Source organism: Rattus norvegicus, chromosome 1 (genome assembly GCF_036323735.1).
Source record: "Rattus norvegicus strain BN/NHsdMcwi chromosome 1, GRCr8, whole genome shotgun sequence".
Classification (NCBI taxonomy): Eukaryota; Metazoa; Chordata; class Mammalia; order Rodentia; family Muridae; genus Rattus; species Rattus norvegicus.
Window position 1 is genome coordinate 15,889,506 of NC_086019.1, and position 15,539 is coordinate 15,905,044.

Consider the following 15,539-nt stretch of genomic DNA (forward strand, 5'->3'; position numbering starts at 1 on the left):
AACTATGGGAGTCTCATCTCTGTACTTGTAACAGTTCCTATATTGATGCCACAGGTGTATAGGGCAGTTTCACTCTACACTGTAACCTGGAGGCCTGGTGCCTTGCAAAGGCCTGGACCATTGGTGCCAACTGTATGGCCCTAACGTGGTCCTAAAGGTTGCATGGAAGACAACATGAGAGGATCATGTGGTTCCTAGAACATCTACTCACATTCCACCAGAGTAACCTAACCACAGAATTGCAAGAATGAGGTAATCTAGAAGTTGTCTAACAGTGGAAAGGTTTTAATGGGCTAGTGACTGCCCCTAGGAGCCCAGCCTCTCAGCACTTTGGGCTCTGTTCCTCTGAGAGCGCTAGTTATCGAGTTACCAAAAAGGATTCTATCAGGTGAGAACTGTAACTGCTAGTCTGCCCATTTGAGGTTCGTCATGCTTGTTGGTTGAAGGTTTTCTTTTCTTCTTTTTTTTTTTTTTTAGCAGACTTAATTCATTTTTTTTCTTGTATAAAAACCCTTATGTGGTAGCCACAGTTGGAGCCTGTGTCCTCTGAACAGAGGCTGTGGTGTGGGTTTTCACAAGATGGTCAGTGAATTCCTGATAAGGAGACTTGGTGAACACAGTCTCTTTCCAGAGGTCAGGGTCAGGTAGATGGCATCAAAGGTGGCCTTGGCAAAGTTGCCCAGGGTGGCAGTGCAGCCCCTGGCTGAAGTGTAGTAGCCATCTATACCGGCCATCATCAGTAGCTTCTTGGGCACAGGAGCAGAGACAATGCCAGTGCCTCTGGGGACGGGGATGAGACGCTCCAGTACAGAGCCACAGCGGGCTGTCACCTTGCATGGCAGCGTGGGACTTGCCAATCTTGTTCTCCCAGTAGCCTCTCCACACAGGAACTGAAAGCTTGGCCAGATTGACGGCTCCTCCAATGGTGGTGGCTACCTCCTTGGAGCACTTATAGTCCCCATAGTGACAAAAACCTTGAACCTGGTCCGCTGGCCAGCCCGAGTCTGCTTCTGCGCTGCCATGATTTTCAGAACCTCATCCTTAAGAGATGCGCCCAGAAAAAAAGTCAATAATCTCAGACTCCTTAATGGGCAGGGAGAACAGGTAGATCTCCTCCAAGGACTTGATCTTCATGTCCTTAACCAGGCGGCCAAGCTTGGTAACGGGGATCCACTCCTGGTCTCCAGCTTTACCTCCATGAGCCCGCGGTCTTGACCACGGGCATGGCCTCTACCACGACCCGTAGTTCCTAAAACCGCTGCTGAATCCTCCACAGAAGCCGCTGCCTCCTCATCCTGGGCATCCCCGGGAATTCCTTCCCGGGCCTTCCAGCTGCACCAGAGTCAACCACCATTTGGTGTTTTCCGGAAGAGGAAGAAGCAAAGATTTTCTTTATGATGCTTGATAAAGAGGAAGTAGGATTTTTTTGTTTTGTTTTGCTTTTGGTGTTTTTTTTTTTCAAAGTTATGAGAGAAACGAAGACTTATCTGTGTCCAGGGGAGCTTTTGGTTACCTAACAAGGATCCTATGGTCATCTGTATGAGTTCACAAAAGATCACAACAAAACACAGGACGTCTAAGGATGCTAGACTGGCTCACTCCACAAAGGAGACAATGCTGGCCAGTTGAGATGTTCGCAAAGAACAGGAATAACAAGAAAACAGATAGTGGTAAGAAGAAATTATAAAGTTTAGCTGTCAATTCTTCGATCGTGGCCCTCAATTTTTCTTACTATCTTGAATATTCATAATATATATGAATGGAAGGTTATCTTTAATTAGCATTTCCTTTTCTCATTGATCCTTTCACTGTACTTCATGTGAACTGTTTAGCCTCTACCTAAATGGAAATCTTAATCTGTAGAGTGAATGATATCAAGGACAGACTAAATAGAACGGGGAATACTCCCAAGTATTATATTTATAATGAACAGTAGTATTTTTTCTTATTTTAGTTTTCCCTTAAAAAAAGATAAAACCATTTGTTGATGCTCATTTGTTTCTGTGAGCCGTGATCCCCTCCACTGTGTCGTGCATGATTGTGCTTTTATTGTGATAGTCCCTGTTCAGAAATTTTGCTATGGGTAGGAGGGGACATGTAGACGACGGGAAACCAAGAGCAAACCGTTACGTCTGGTAGATTGCCTTTTTCAACTTCCATCCCATCCTCTTACTAATTAGAGAGAAAGAGGATGGAGATCAATCTTCATTGCATCAATTATGTGACAAGTGGTTGCAAATTAGGCTGTTCCAATTGGGAAATAGGAATAAGCCAGAAGTAATTTTCCTGGTTCCTTAAAAAGTTGTATCTCTTGGACAATATATCACTGCATAAAAATTACTGAACCTCTTCAACAAGGGAACCAGCAATTCTCCTGACTCTGGTCATCCAGGCAATGAGGACAACTTCTTCTTGACTCTAACTCCCCAACCCCTGGATCAATTTATACTTAACGCGCTCTCTATTGAATTTAGAACTCTACTGATAACTACCGTTTGGGTATAGAATGGCCCTCGCAGGCTCATGATTTGAGTGCTTTGTTTCAAGCTACTGGTGTTGATTTCCTAGGAGCCGAGAACTTTATGGGATGCGGTCTGGCTGAAGGAAATGGGTCACTGAAAAAAGCCCTTGGAAATAGCTTACTCTTGGTCCCTCATCATCATCGGCCACCATGGTCTACTGCTCCCTAACATGATAACCTGAGAGCCAAAACAGCCCTTTCTTCCCTTATATCAGGTATTCAAGTCACAGCTAAAATTCTAACCAATACAACTTTCAGTCTTCAAGCCAGCAGCTCCCAAGCGAGGTATTCAAGGTTGTGGAGAGTCATACCTGGTGATCCAGCCTAAGCCTACACCAAAGATCCTGTACATCTTCTGAAAGACTTTTTAAGGAGGCAGTTCCTTGTGTCAGAGCTTTTCCTCTTGAAGAGGCTGAAGCTAGAAGGTTCTGTGGCCAACAGTGTGTGGTATTGGTCTTTTCTCCTTTATCTTTTTCTCCTTCGTGCTCCCTCCAATGTTGATGTGAGAACTGCCATTCAGATCGAAGACCATGGGGGTCCTATACCAGAGGCATCAGAATGATCACCAGAGAATAATCAGGCCCTTGTCCTGTGTGTATGTATGTGTGTTGTGTGCATGTGCGATACATGCTCACAGGGTGAGAAGTAGCCACATGAACACCTAGAGAGCAGGAGATGACGTCATCGTCATCGGAAGTCCTGCTCTCTCACTCTCCGCCTTCACTACCTTCACTTGAAATGAGGCCTCTCACTGAACTTGGAAGTAAGCTAACAGCCAGCAAGCTTCAGTGATCCTTCTAACTCTCCCTTGCCTTGCAGTGGGAGAGGTAAAGCCACGTGACCTTGCCCACCTTTGTACACGGTTGTTAGGGATTCAAACCTAGGTCTTCATGCTTGAATGATAAATGTTTTTACTCACTAAGCCATCTCCCCATTAGTCCCTCCGTCTGTGTGTGTGTGTGTGTGTGTGTGTGTGTGTGTGTTGTATTGTAAATGTGTGGTTGTGCATATATTCTTGAATACACACACACACATATTCTATATATATTGAAGACATTCAGGGTTTTTATCTTGTTTTTAAGTTGTTTGTTTGCTTGCTTATGTATATGAGTGTTTTGTCTACATGTGCGTATGTGTACCATGTGTGTGCCTGGACTATAGCCTGTAGAGGCCAGAAAGAAGTTACTGGATCCCCTAGAATTGTAGTTACAGTTTTTTGTGTGTCACTATGTAGGTGCTGTGAATGGAACATAGGTCCTCTGGAAGAGTAGCCAGTACTTTTAGCCACCAAGCTATCTCTCCAGACTGTTATCCAGATTTATAGAAAACAAAAGCTTCTGTCTTTAAGACAGTATTATCTCAGTAACCTATTACATCCCACCGAGTCAAACAAAACCACTGATTTAAACTCTGAGGGACTCAACATAAACCCAGGGAAATGCGCCCACTAGATTTCTGTTAGGAGTCAGAGCATGAAAAAGGAAGGCTATGTATATGACTGTCAATGTATATATTCTTAGCAAGTACTGATTGATCTGCTTCAGGGTGTGTGTGTGTGTGTGTGTGTGTGTGTGTGTGTGTGTGTGTTGTGTGTTTTTTTCTCTTTGGTTAAGGCCACAAATACAAAGAAAATAGCTTGTTTTTGTTTTTGAAGACAGTGTACCATGTAGTCTTATTTAGGGTGGCCTTGAACTTGCAGTATAGCAGGGGAAAGCCTTGGTTTCATTAATCTCCTGCGTCTACTTCCCAAATTCTGGATCACAGGTATGCCACTAGGCCTAGCCTTGAAGAACAAACTTTAAAAGCCTCTATTTTTTTTCAGTCAGGGTTTCTCTCTGAATGTCCCACCGGTTTTCCATTTGCTGTTCTAATATTCAGCCATTTCTGAACTACATTTTGAAGTCCTCTCCCTGGGGGATTATCTAGCACTTCTCTTCTCCCAGATTGAGCTCAGACAGCTTGGCTTGCTGGAAATTGCAGGCTGCATGCACAGCGATTGGGAACCGTGGGGTAGAAAGATTGGCAACCTCACTGCGCCTTTGGAAAACAGACACTAATTGATTCTATATTAAAATTAAGGCCAACATTACAATTTCTATGTAAAGTTAATGTGTATCTTAAAATGCTTTCATTACACATCCCCATAAAAGGTGTTAAGAGTAGAGCTGAATTTATGTATTGTGAGCTAAGAATATCTGCACAGTATTTTCTAATGATTCTTCTCTTCCCTCTTCTTTATATAGTGTTATTATACAAAAGCCTACTAGAATTTACTGCATTTGCCATAAGGGCAGTGACTATTTTAAAGTACTTAATTGAAACACTTCTGTGGTTCTAAATAGTCAAATATTCTGCTATTTCTTATCATCAAAGGTTATGAAATAACAAACGCTCCTAAAGACGAAGACCTGGAAACTTACCAGTTGTGTTTCATCAATAATTAATATGACATCGTGGTATGAAATGATAATAACCTCCATTATCCTTTTCGTGTTATGAAGTTAACATACTCCAAAGTATAAAAGGTTACTAAATAAATTCAGATGTTAGATAGGATGCACAACCTGTCTCATGACTCAGACGCAGAATGATAAATGTCTAGAGATTTTGGGTGATTTGTATCCATTCTGCTTTCTCTCTATAATCTTGACCCCATTCCACAAAATAAAAATTAAAAATTAGAAACAGCATGAGACTTGAATCACATGGATAAGAACTTCAATTCTATTATATATTCTAACACAAAATAAAATTTAGAGCAAAATTTCAGGTAATATGGCAATCGATCATTTTAATTTGCATTTCATTCTCGATGAAAAGTGTGTAAACTATGTAATATAGATAGAAAATATTCAATGAATTAATGAAAAGGGGCCATTAATTATATCTTTATTTGTGGTGAAACAAAAAAGATAAAACAGGGTTTTCTAGGTCTATGCACAGACTTTGAAAATCTTCAGTTTCGACGACTGTCATTTTAACTTTTTAAGATTCGGTGGCAGAATCCTAAATGATAATTCTTAAAGTCGCCATAAGTCTCCATTTGGTAGGAGTGAAACCAATGGAAGAAGACATCCAAGCCACTATGTTTACAAATGTGTCTGCGCACCCTCTTGCCTTCATTAGTCATCTGAAAAAACAATTCACAGTCAGGGCTTCCGAACATTCAGACAAAACTTGAAATATATTTGATCCTGTGCAAATAAACATAGCAATGCAATACACTGTGGTAAGCGTGAAGAACGGTTTTGGTCTGTCCTTCGGTGCACTCACTGTTCTTTGCTTGCTTATTTAATTGTTTGGAGATCTTGTTTTGTCTTGTTTTAGGAGAGAGACTCTTTTTTTGTAGCCCTAACTGGACTGCAATTTGATCTGTAGACCAGGCTGGCATCGAATTTGTTACAATCCTCCTGCCTCCGTCTCTCAGGTGCTGGGGGATCACAAGTGCACCAGAGATTACAGGTGCGCACCGGAACACCCAGGTACATTTTCATTCGCTGTTTATGGGTTCTGTGCACCGGTAGGACAGCCACTAAACGCAAATGAAAACTATGCATCCTACTGCATAAGATGACAGTCTCTAATACAAAGTAAATGTCGTAAACACTTCAGCAAAGAACATCAAACACATCGTCAATTTAACCATCTAGGCAAATATACCAAGAGAATGATTCATTAATCTTCAAAAACAAAAAAGCAGAAATTAGTAGTCTGTGCCTCTTTTACACTAAGGTATCAAGTTTACATTGCCGCTTTAACCATCTAGTCGCAGAAGAAGTAAATTAACGATAATAAGATAGGATTAGAATCTCATTGTGCTGGTAGTTTAAAAAATATTGGTATTAATAGAGCGGCAAATCCAAAGTGTCAGGGCGCATGCCAAGAATATGCATGGAAGTATGCAAATTTTAATATAGCCCATCAATTTCCATGATTAATCATCAATAGTATTTAAATCAACTTAAACTTTCCGACCATGGGGAAACAATATTTTCCATGCATGTGCTTTCCATAGGAGCAAAACTCGGTTGAGGTATCGGTCATTGAACAGATGTCACCAGAAAGAAAAGAAAGGATTTTAAAAAAAAATCGCGAATGTGCTCACTAATTGAACAAAATCCTGTAAACAAAACCGGGATGTTCCTATCTCCTTTGCCTTTAGCGGTCTTTAATTTCATCCACTTTTTAAGTCCTGGCCAGCCTTGCTGCCACCACATCATTAAAATCACACTTCTAGCTGTAGCTGTGTATTAGCACGTTTATGTGTCCCCATCAGTGGCGCTCCATCATTTTGCCCTATTCTGAGAGCTCCCTCTCCAATCCCAGCCTCAGCATTTCAACGGGAAGTTACTTCTGCATCACGCAATTTTGCTCTTTCAGCTTCTGCTATTTCTCCAATACAAAAAAAAAAAAAAAATCGGATCTTAAGTGAACGGAAAGACTGATCCACCAGCTCCAGTCAGTGTCCAGGAGCATCCTCTCCGCGGACCCTGGAAGCTGGGCTGTGACTGCATCCTGTAGATGTTCCGGTTTTCACAGCTTGGATACATTGTTGTAAGAAGAGGTCACTCCTCGACTGTGATTTATGCTGATGGTTTCAATTTTTAAAACTTTTTAATTAATTGCTTTTCGTACTCCGTATGACCCATCACCCCATCCCCTCGCGCTGCTATAATGAAGTCACTTGCTGCTTCACTGTGCTAAAGACAACATTCACCAAGAAGCCCATGCTTACAGCTAATCTTTAGGCTATTCGCGGCTGAGGGAGAGGGCCACGTTTGAAAATATTTAGTTTTTTTCTCCTCTCCACCACCTCCTGACCTACACCCCCCCACCCCCTGTTTTATTTTGGAAAGGCGGTTTGCCTTCCGATCTCAGCCAAAGTTTCTGGCGGTCAAGTTTGCAGATGGTAAGAGATGGCCCCTGGACGCGGCTGATTGACCTGCCCCTCATAGCTGCCTCCCTGTAGGTCAGCAGTGGCTTCGTTTTCTGCCGGACTGGTATGAGGACGAGGGGGAGGGGAGTGAGGGTTCGCTGCTCAGGCAAAAATCTCAGCGGCCTCTGGCAGAGCCGGCAGATGCTGGAGACCAACTGCTGGAGCTGCCGAGCATCAGACACCAGGCAGCACGCACCGGGTATCTGGTAAGAAACAGTCCTTGGCAGTCCTGGGGACCGGAGAGGCGCTGATAGGGCTAAACATCTCCCTGGAGCTCCTGGCCCTTGGGAACTCAGAGCTACTCAGCCCGAGGCTGCAGAACTGAGGCTGTGCACACAGGACGCCCAGAGACCTCTCAGTTGACAGTTCCCGGGCCAACCGGTTGTTTGAGATGTAGGTAGGGTCTGGAACTCCCACGCCCAAAGCTAAGAACTGTGGAGTCGAGTCGCCAGGGTCTCTAAGCCTAGGGATGCACCTGTTGCGAGACAGACCAAGGTCAAGGAGCCTCAGCCCTTTGCTGCCGCTAGGGTGACCAATGTCCTAAAAGCCTGTCCCAACCAGGTCTCTGCGGCTGCCGCTACTGCGCTAACTTCCTCTTCTTATCCATCCTAGCCCTCTGAATCCGACCACCGCCAGGGCCAAGGTCACCGCGTTGGTCACCAGGCCTCTCTGGCTGAGGCCCCTACGGCTGTATCAGCCTTAGCTCAAAAGAGCCTCCCTTACTGTCGCCTTAAGGCACACGAAGTGAGCGATGGGTATGGCAGGCAACCCTGAAATTCGTGCGCGGGTTCTGAGTATCTGAACTGACTCCTTAGGTGTTCAGGACTTTTGAGCGGGGCTTGAGCGACAGATGTCCGTGAACTCGCAAGATCTAAAACAATCCAGCGAGACCAGTCGCAAGTAGGGTCTCCACTTCCTGGACCCCAGAAAGTATTTGGTCCATTTTATGGCGAACGAAGTGGTGGCAGTTTGAGTCCGGCATCCTCTCCTAGCTGATTATCTTTCACAAAGAAGAAAGTGGGGAACTAGCCAACCACGAGACCCTGGGGCTTTTACCAAGAGCGTTTGTCTGGGTGGGAGCCTGGACCTTGGACTCCCCTGCACTCCGATGCCGCACTGGTAAATGCAGCGCCTAGCAGGAACAGAAAGCCAAGGAGCACAAGGTATTGTATCTGGCGTCAATCGATCGCCAAGCAGAACACCTGACATTTCTACTCCCACTCCCAGCTCCAGTTCACACACCTCGGGGTTACTGGATCCTGGGCCCCTCTGTGGTCTGTATGTTCTGGCAAAGTCCACAAGCGCTTTCTAGCCTAATGCCGCCGCCCTTGAGAAGTGACTTCAGTTCGATTCTGATTTTGGTTGGGATTCCTAGAATCGGGTCCTGGTCTTTCCAATCCCCAAAGTGGGTTATTGTCCCCCCCCCCCCCTATTTTATTCCCCTGACTTTCTTGACTAGCGTGAAGACACTTTGAACTCTCCTTTGAACTGTCTATTGGGACTCTTACAAAGTTATCGTGCCCTACTTCTGCATGCTGCATGACTGAGCTCTACCCCTTCATTAGAGCCTCTTGTGTGGAATCTTAGTAGGCTTTGCTACTTTGAAACGGAAACCCAGCGTGGCGTTTTCAGTTTAGGCCTGAGAACAGGACGCGGAGACTCAAAGTTAGGACCAGGAGCAGACTCGGGCTTGGAAATGGCTCCTCCCTCCCCCCTCAGTCTCTGGATAATCATCTGAGCCTCAGAAGGCTTTCTTCCGGACTGCTCCACTCCCCCGGGTGTGTGGCTACCACCTGGAACCCCCATTGGGCAACCACTTTGCATACATATACTTAAGGTGCACGTATCTTAACCAAAAGCAGGGCAGTCTGGCCGCTTAGGGGAGTTTCTTTGAGCTCTAAAATTAGAAGGGCTTTGGGATATCAATCTTTCCACCCTATGTGAAAGCTCTTGAATTCTCCTTTTAAGGAGCTTTCCTTCCACGGAGGTGGGAGCAATAGAAGACTCTTCAGTCTGCTCTCCCAGGGCTCTTTAGAGCCCTGTCCTTGATGAGGGACTGCTGGCCATGTTTAAACCAGGTCAGTGTGAGAAAGCGTTTGCTCACAGGTCCAGTCTCTGTCTCCTGCTGGTAAAGGGCTAGAATGAGTTTCACTGATGACTGTGAGTAGCCTGGCACGATCTCTCAGGGTGTACAAACTCCCTGCATGGGGGTACCCTCTGCTGACTGTCTGATTTGCGTTTGTAGGAAGTGAAGCCTCCTGTTTTCTGGTTTTCCCAGTGACTGCAAGGCAAGCCGCGTCTGCCTGAGGTTACAGTAAAAAGTTTCTTGCTTTCAATAGGGACACTGCCTTCACTTAGCTCTTAGTCCTGGGATTTTCAAGCCGGGACAGATGGGGTATCCGCCTGCTTCTAGAGGCCACCGTTGCCCAAGACTCCTTTCTAGGAATTTCTGTGTTCCTGACTTTTCTGCCACAGAGCAATTTTTGACAAAAAAAAAACAAAAAACAAACAAAAAACAAAAAACAAAAACAAAAAAAAAAACAGGGAAGAGGAACGGGGTTGGGGGTGTCTGTGCCCATTTATGCTCTCGCTCTAAGGAACACAGCAAATTCCAGGCCTCCTGTTTATCCTCAGAAGGCTGTGTACCAAGCCGGCACCTCAGCTGCCGCTCCAGGTGGTCTGTGCTCAGCTCCGGAAGCTCTCGGCTTTCGCCCTGAGGCCAAAGACTGGCTTCACCCTATCCCAGCACACACAGTGGAACTTAGGGCGGAGAAGACGGTTGGCTACCCTCCAAGGGAAACGGGAACCCCGAAGATCTGTACTGAGCTCTGGAGAATCGTTTCAATCCCTAACTCCCCCTTTTCTCTTCACTCTCCCCCCCCCCTCTAATTTTCTTCCTAGGTTGATTTTCATGCGAGGTTGGGGGTTTCGTCTCTCCTCCCTTTGTTCTTAGCTAAGAAGTTAAAATAACCAAAATTATTTCAATTAGCTCTTTTTAACGCAAAAAAGTGGGGGGGAGAAATAGGAGCGAGCTCTCCACAATAGTATTAAAGGCAAAAACACATTGCCAAATAATGTTTGAAATTATTTGTTTTTGAAATTTTGTTTCAAAACCAAGTGCTTTTGAAATTACCGGAAAGGCCAAATAAACAAAATTAACTGAATTTAGAGGAAATGAGCTGTATTTAGGGGAAAAGTACCAGTGAATAAAACCTCAGTCAGTGATATCTCCAGTTCCAGATCTCCCTGGTGGAACCTGCCGGGCTTTGGCTCCTGTGTCCCTCTCATCTTTCTACTGCGACCTGGTTTTGCCAAGCTAGAGAACATCTCAAATCTCTTCTCTTCCAGTCCAAAGAAACGCAGTCCGATCTTCCAGGCAACTTCTGTTCCTTCCCCTTATTTTGAAGTGTAAGATTAGGTTAGAGAAAATAGAATGGGGGGGGGTGGCATAGAAGAAAGTTTTTAAAGAACAAAACAACAACAGAAAAACAAGAAGTCCCGAGCGGCTGCGGTGAGTGTGTCAATCAAAGGGTTTTGTGCCTGGGGGCTCCTTGCGGTTCCAAGCAGAGGTGTCCCAGGGCGGCCCCACAATGAATATGAATAGGAATCCTTCCTAACTGGGACAGCAAAGCGCACCGCCCTGAATGATGGCACGTCATCTTAACCAGCCCAGGATAGATAGGAGGGCTCCTTTTGTCTCTTTTCTCCGCTGCAGTGCTATAAAAGCCCCTCTTTTACAGCCAGAGGTTAGTTCAGGCACACACCAATGCGCAGTGCAGGAAACAGCTAAACCAGAGAGAGATAGCAGGGGAGCGGGGAGAGAGAGAGGCGGGGCAAGGCAGTGCCTTGACTTTTCTTCTCCCTTCTTACAACTGGGAAGTGGGTTCCTGGACCTCACATTTTTTTTTTTTTTTGGTAAATTCGAGATTATCTTTAATTTCCCGCCTAAAGCTTCCTCAACCATAAGGCCGCATCTCCTGTAATAAAATGAATTCTGATTCGAGCTCTGTCTCCAGCAGAGCGTCATCTCCGGACATGGATGAGATGTACCTAAGAGACCACCACCACCGCCACCACCACCACCATCAGGAGAGCCGTCTTAACTCGGTCTCATCCACACAGGGCGACATGGTGCAAAAGATGCCCGGGGAGAGCCTCTCACGGGCAGGCGCCAAAGCTGCAGGAGAAAGCAGCAAGTACAAAATCAAGAAGCAGCTGTCGGAGCAGGATCTTCAGCAGTTGCGGCTGAAGATCAACGGACGCGAACGCAAGAGGATGCACGACCTGAACCTCGCCATGGATGGTCTGCGCGAGGTCATGCCCTATGCGCACGGGCCCTCGGTGCGCAAGCTCTCCAAGATCGCCACTCTGCTTCTAGCCAGAAACTACATCCTCATGCTCACCAGCTCCCTGGAGGAGATGAAGAGGTTGGTTGGCGAGATCTACGGTGGACACCACTCGGCCTTCCACTGTGGGACTGTGGGGCATTCGGCTGGCCACCCGGCACACGCGGCCAACGCCGTGCACCCGGTGCACCCTATCCTGGGCGGCGCGCTCTCCTCTGGCAATGCCTCGTCCCCGCTGTCTGCCGCCTCCCTGCCGACCATAGGCACCATCCGACCTCCCCACTCACTGCTCAAGGCGCCCTCCACGCCGCCCGCACTACAGCTGGGCAGCGGCTTCCAGCACTGGGCGGGGCTGCCCTGTCCCTGCACCATCTGCCAGATGCCACCGCCGCCGCACCTGTCCGCTCTCTCCACCGCCAACATGGCCCGGCTTTCGGCCGAATCCAAGGACTTGCTCAAGTGAGCCACGGGCTGGCCCGGCCGGGAGGAGGAAGGGAGAGCTGAGGCAGGGGTCGCAGTGCCGGGCCAGGAGGGAAGGGGAGACTGCTCGACCTGCGGGAGGGTGGGCGCGCGGCCCTGAGGCCTCACTAGCGCCCTAGAGATCCAGATTCCTCTTGACGCACTCCAGCGGGGCTTACCAAAACCAAACTGGAATACCTAGGTGTTAGCGAAGGGGACTGGAACCCGACGTCCTGATTTGCATGCATGCTTCTTTCCCTCATGCAGCGCCAGTATTTCTCACTGCCATATGCTCTTGTCAACACTGCATTTGTTGTTTAAAGATGGGATCGGTGGAGTTAGAAACTTGCAAAGGAACTTTGGAGCTGACTGTTTCTGGCTGTGTTCTTATCTCGGAGGAAAGACGTCCTTTTGTGCAAAGGAAATGTAAATATTTCATCGAGCTAGATGCAGTTATGATTGCCTCTGCCCTTATAGATTTTTCTAGAGACAATGGGGAGAGAAGGGAGAGAGAGAGAGAGAGAGAGAGAGAGAGAGAGAGAGAGAGAGAGAGAGAGAGAGAGAGAGATTGATTCAGAGTCCAAGTTTCTAATCTAAGCCCAGGGCATGAACCTCTTATGTGGGTTTTCCTTTCCACGCAATATAGGTCAAAAGAATGCATGCACGCTCCTAAATGAATCTTGTCTAAACATATTGTGCGGGCTATAGTGCCATTTCCTTGTAACAAGGATTTATTAGAGAATTCTCCAAAGTACTCCATATATCTGTCTGTGGTTGTATAAAAAGGGGCCAGAGTGCAAAGATTCACACTCAGTGAACATGTGATTCTTTCCCCAAGCTCATGTCTGTCCCTGATCCTCAAACTTCATTCCAACTTTACGGCTGTTCCAAAGGCCCGAAGTCACAAAACTGGGCCTCTTCTAAAAGCTCATCCCACCCCCTTGCCAAGTTATTCTGCATGCGGGGTTGGCTCTGTCTGTTATCCCTCAGCTCTGAAAACCCTCTGTGTTTGGGGGGGGGGGGCTGCCACTTTTATTTTCCTGAACATTTGCTTGAAATATTTTGTTAGGGCCTCAAAGACAATACCTGTCTTTATTTTTTATATATTCTTGATAAGTATGATATATTTATTAATAACCAGTGTTTCTGGATGAGATTTCAAATAAAAAAGAACCTTTAAATCCGGCATTTGCGTTTGCTTACATTTTTGATCAGTAGTGGTTGTGGGATAAGAAACACGTGGACCCAGTAAACTGTCTGGGCGAGGGATTCTGATGGAAGGTTTTTCTCTGGCCATTTATAAGAGAAAGGATAAAACTGGTGCCCATCATTGAACCCCAAATGTCCTTTGAGTGGAGCATTATCTGTACCTGCAACCCTTTCCTGTTCGAGGTCCTCATTTCTCAGTCCTCACAGACTCAAGAATTAAAAATTGAAAGTAGAATTTAGAAGCTTAAGGTGGCAGGAAGCGAGACGCAGCATGGCCAGTGTTCTTGGTCACGGACAAGAAAGTAGTAGTAAGTTAACTTCTTTTTGCTTTAAAATGGCCTTCATGGCCTTTTCATTCTATGGGCGCCAATCCAGTACGTGTTTAAAAAAATTTAACAAGTTAAGCAACACTCACTTATCCTGCCCACCAGGGAAAAAAAGGAACCCCTCACATCTGCTCTGTAAGGGAGCTCAGGTGGAGGCTAATGAATGATACCCAAGCCCGAGAGAGAGAGAGAGAGAGAGAGAGAGAGAGAGAGAGAGAGAGAGAGAGAGAGAGAGAGAGAGAGAGAGAGAGAGGGGGAGAGGGAGAGGGAGAGGGAGAGAGAGAGGATTCTTGGTAGGAATTCTTCCTTGTTTGCTCTTTCTTCAACAGTGATTAGACGAAAGCGCTTGGGCACTGGGAGCTTAAACATGGGGTAACACGGGATCGGTTTTAGCATCCTATTTTGTTTTCCTTTCTCGCTTCCCATGTGTGCAGTGGAAATATTTAAAATTCTCTCTGAATAAAGGAGAGTAATCCAGTTCCAGCCACTGTTGTTGGTTGTTTTGTGGAAAGAAGATGAGAAATTGAACTCCGGTGACAGTGTCTTGGCAGTGTGGAACCCAGGGCCTCTGTGTCTTTCAGAAAAGCAAACCCAGAATTGGCTTCTATGCTAGAAGATATGGTACTACCTCCCAGGCAGTGGGGCCCTGGGTCTCTTTTTAGGATTCAAGCAAGAAGAGTGAATCTAGACCTCCCCTGGCTAGGTCTGGAATACCTGGCTAAAACTCTCAGCTTTATTCTATCTGCCTGTCCCCATTATTCCTGTATCCACCTGCCACACATGTCGTAGGGAGGGATTCTAAAGTACAGTCCACAAGGGATGCTGCTTCCAGTCAGACAAATGGAAGGATAATCGTCTGTTTCCCAAGTGTGATTCATTTCTCTGAGTGAGGAAAGCGCCTGTTGGGGATTTATTTGAAACCAACACAAGGTGGTCCTCCAGCATTTGCAGGAGTTTATTATTCAAAACAGGGAGGGGAGGGACAGTTTCATCAATCAGGAAGGCAACTTATCCTGAGCCTCTTGCCTTTTTCCACAAGTCTGGTCCTGGGGAAGACCCAAGCCTCAGATTGGGCTTACATCTCTAGTGTCCAGACTTAATCCGGAAGGAGGAGAATAAAGAGAAGCTTCATTCCGCCCCTGTGTGTGTGTGTGTGTGTGTGTGTGTGTGTGTGTGTGAGAGAGAGAGAGAGAGAGAGAGAGAGAGAGAGAGAGAGAGAGAGCGCACTGAGGCAAAAAGAAATCTGAAGTGTGGGACCTACTTTTAGATACTCACTGGAATAGAAAAGAGAGTATCCTCCCAGCCAGCACAGAGGAGATTTATAAATATCCCAAGTTCTTTTCCCAGTCATAAAAACTTTCTTCTGCAGTCCAGGAGACAAAATGTTCTTAAAGGACAGCAGGACCAAGGATAAAGACCATTGTGGAACCAGGTGTCTGGATTTATTGTAAAGGAGAAAAAGTAGCCTCTTGTTCATACAAGTTGGGTACGTGTGGTGTTTTGACTCACTCCTAGGGCTGAGTGCACAGGCTGACCTCCCTTTGCAATCTTTCCTGTTAAGATTTCAAATTTACACCACCACACTGAAGGAAAGGCAATAGCAGGTCTTGCTCAGAGGACTGTTTCAATCATGAATTCACAACTTGGTCAGAAGTTTACAGGTTTAAAGTACTTTTAGATTCAATCTAGAAACACAACCAGGATACTTCCCGTTCCTGATTAGATGTTGGGTTGCACTGAAA

The 15,539-nt window shown here is 46.0% G+C and overlaps 1 protein-coding gene and 1 pseudogene across 1 annotated transcript; one reads left to right on the top strand and one right to left on the bottom strand.

Moving 5' to 3' along the window:
* Window positions 1-486: 486 nt before the first annotated feature.
* Window positions 487-1,225, bottom strand: Rps2-ps34 (ribosomal protein S2, pseudogene 34; annotated as a pseudogene).
* A 10,150-nt stretch (window positions 1,226-11,375) lies between these two features.
* Olig3 (oligodendrocyte transcription factor 3) lies at window positions 11,376-13,448 on the top strand. The gene is given in 1 exon segment (NM_001106269.2): window positions 11,376-13,448. A coding segment is annotated over 1 exon segment (822 nt). The 5' UTR covers window positions 11,376-11,444; the 3' UTR covers window positions 12,267-13,448.
* The last annotated feature ends 2,091 nt before the right edge of the window (window positions 13,449-15,539 follow it).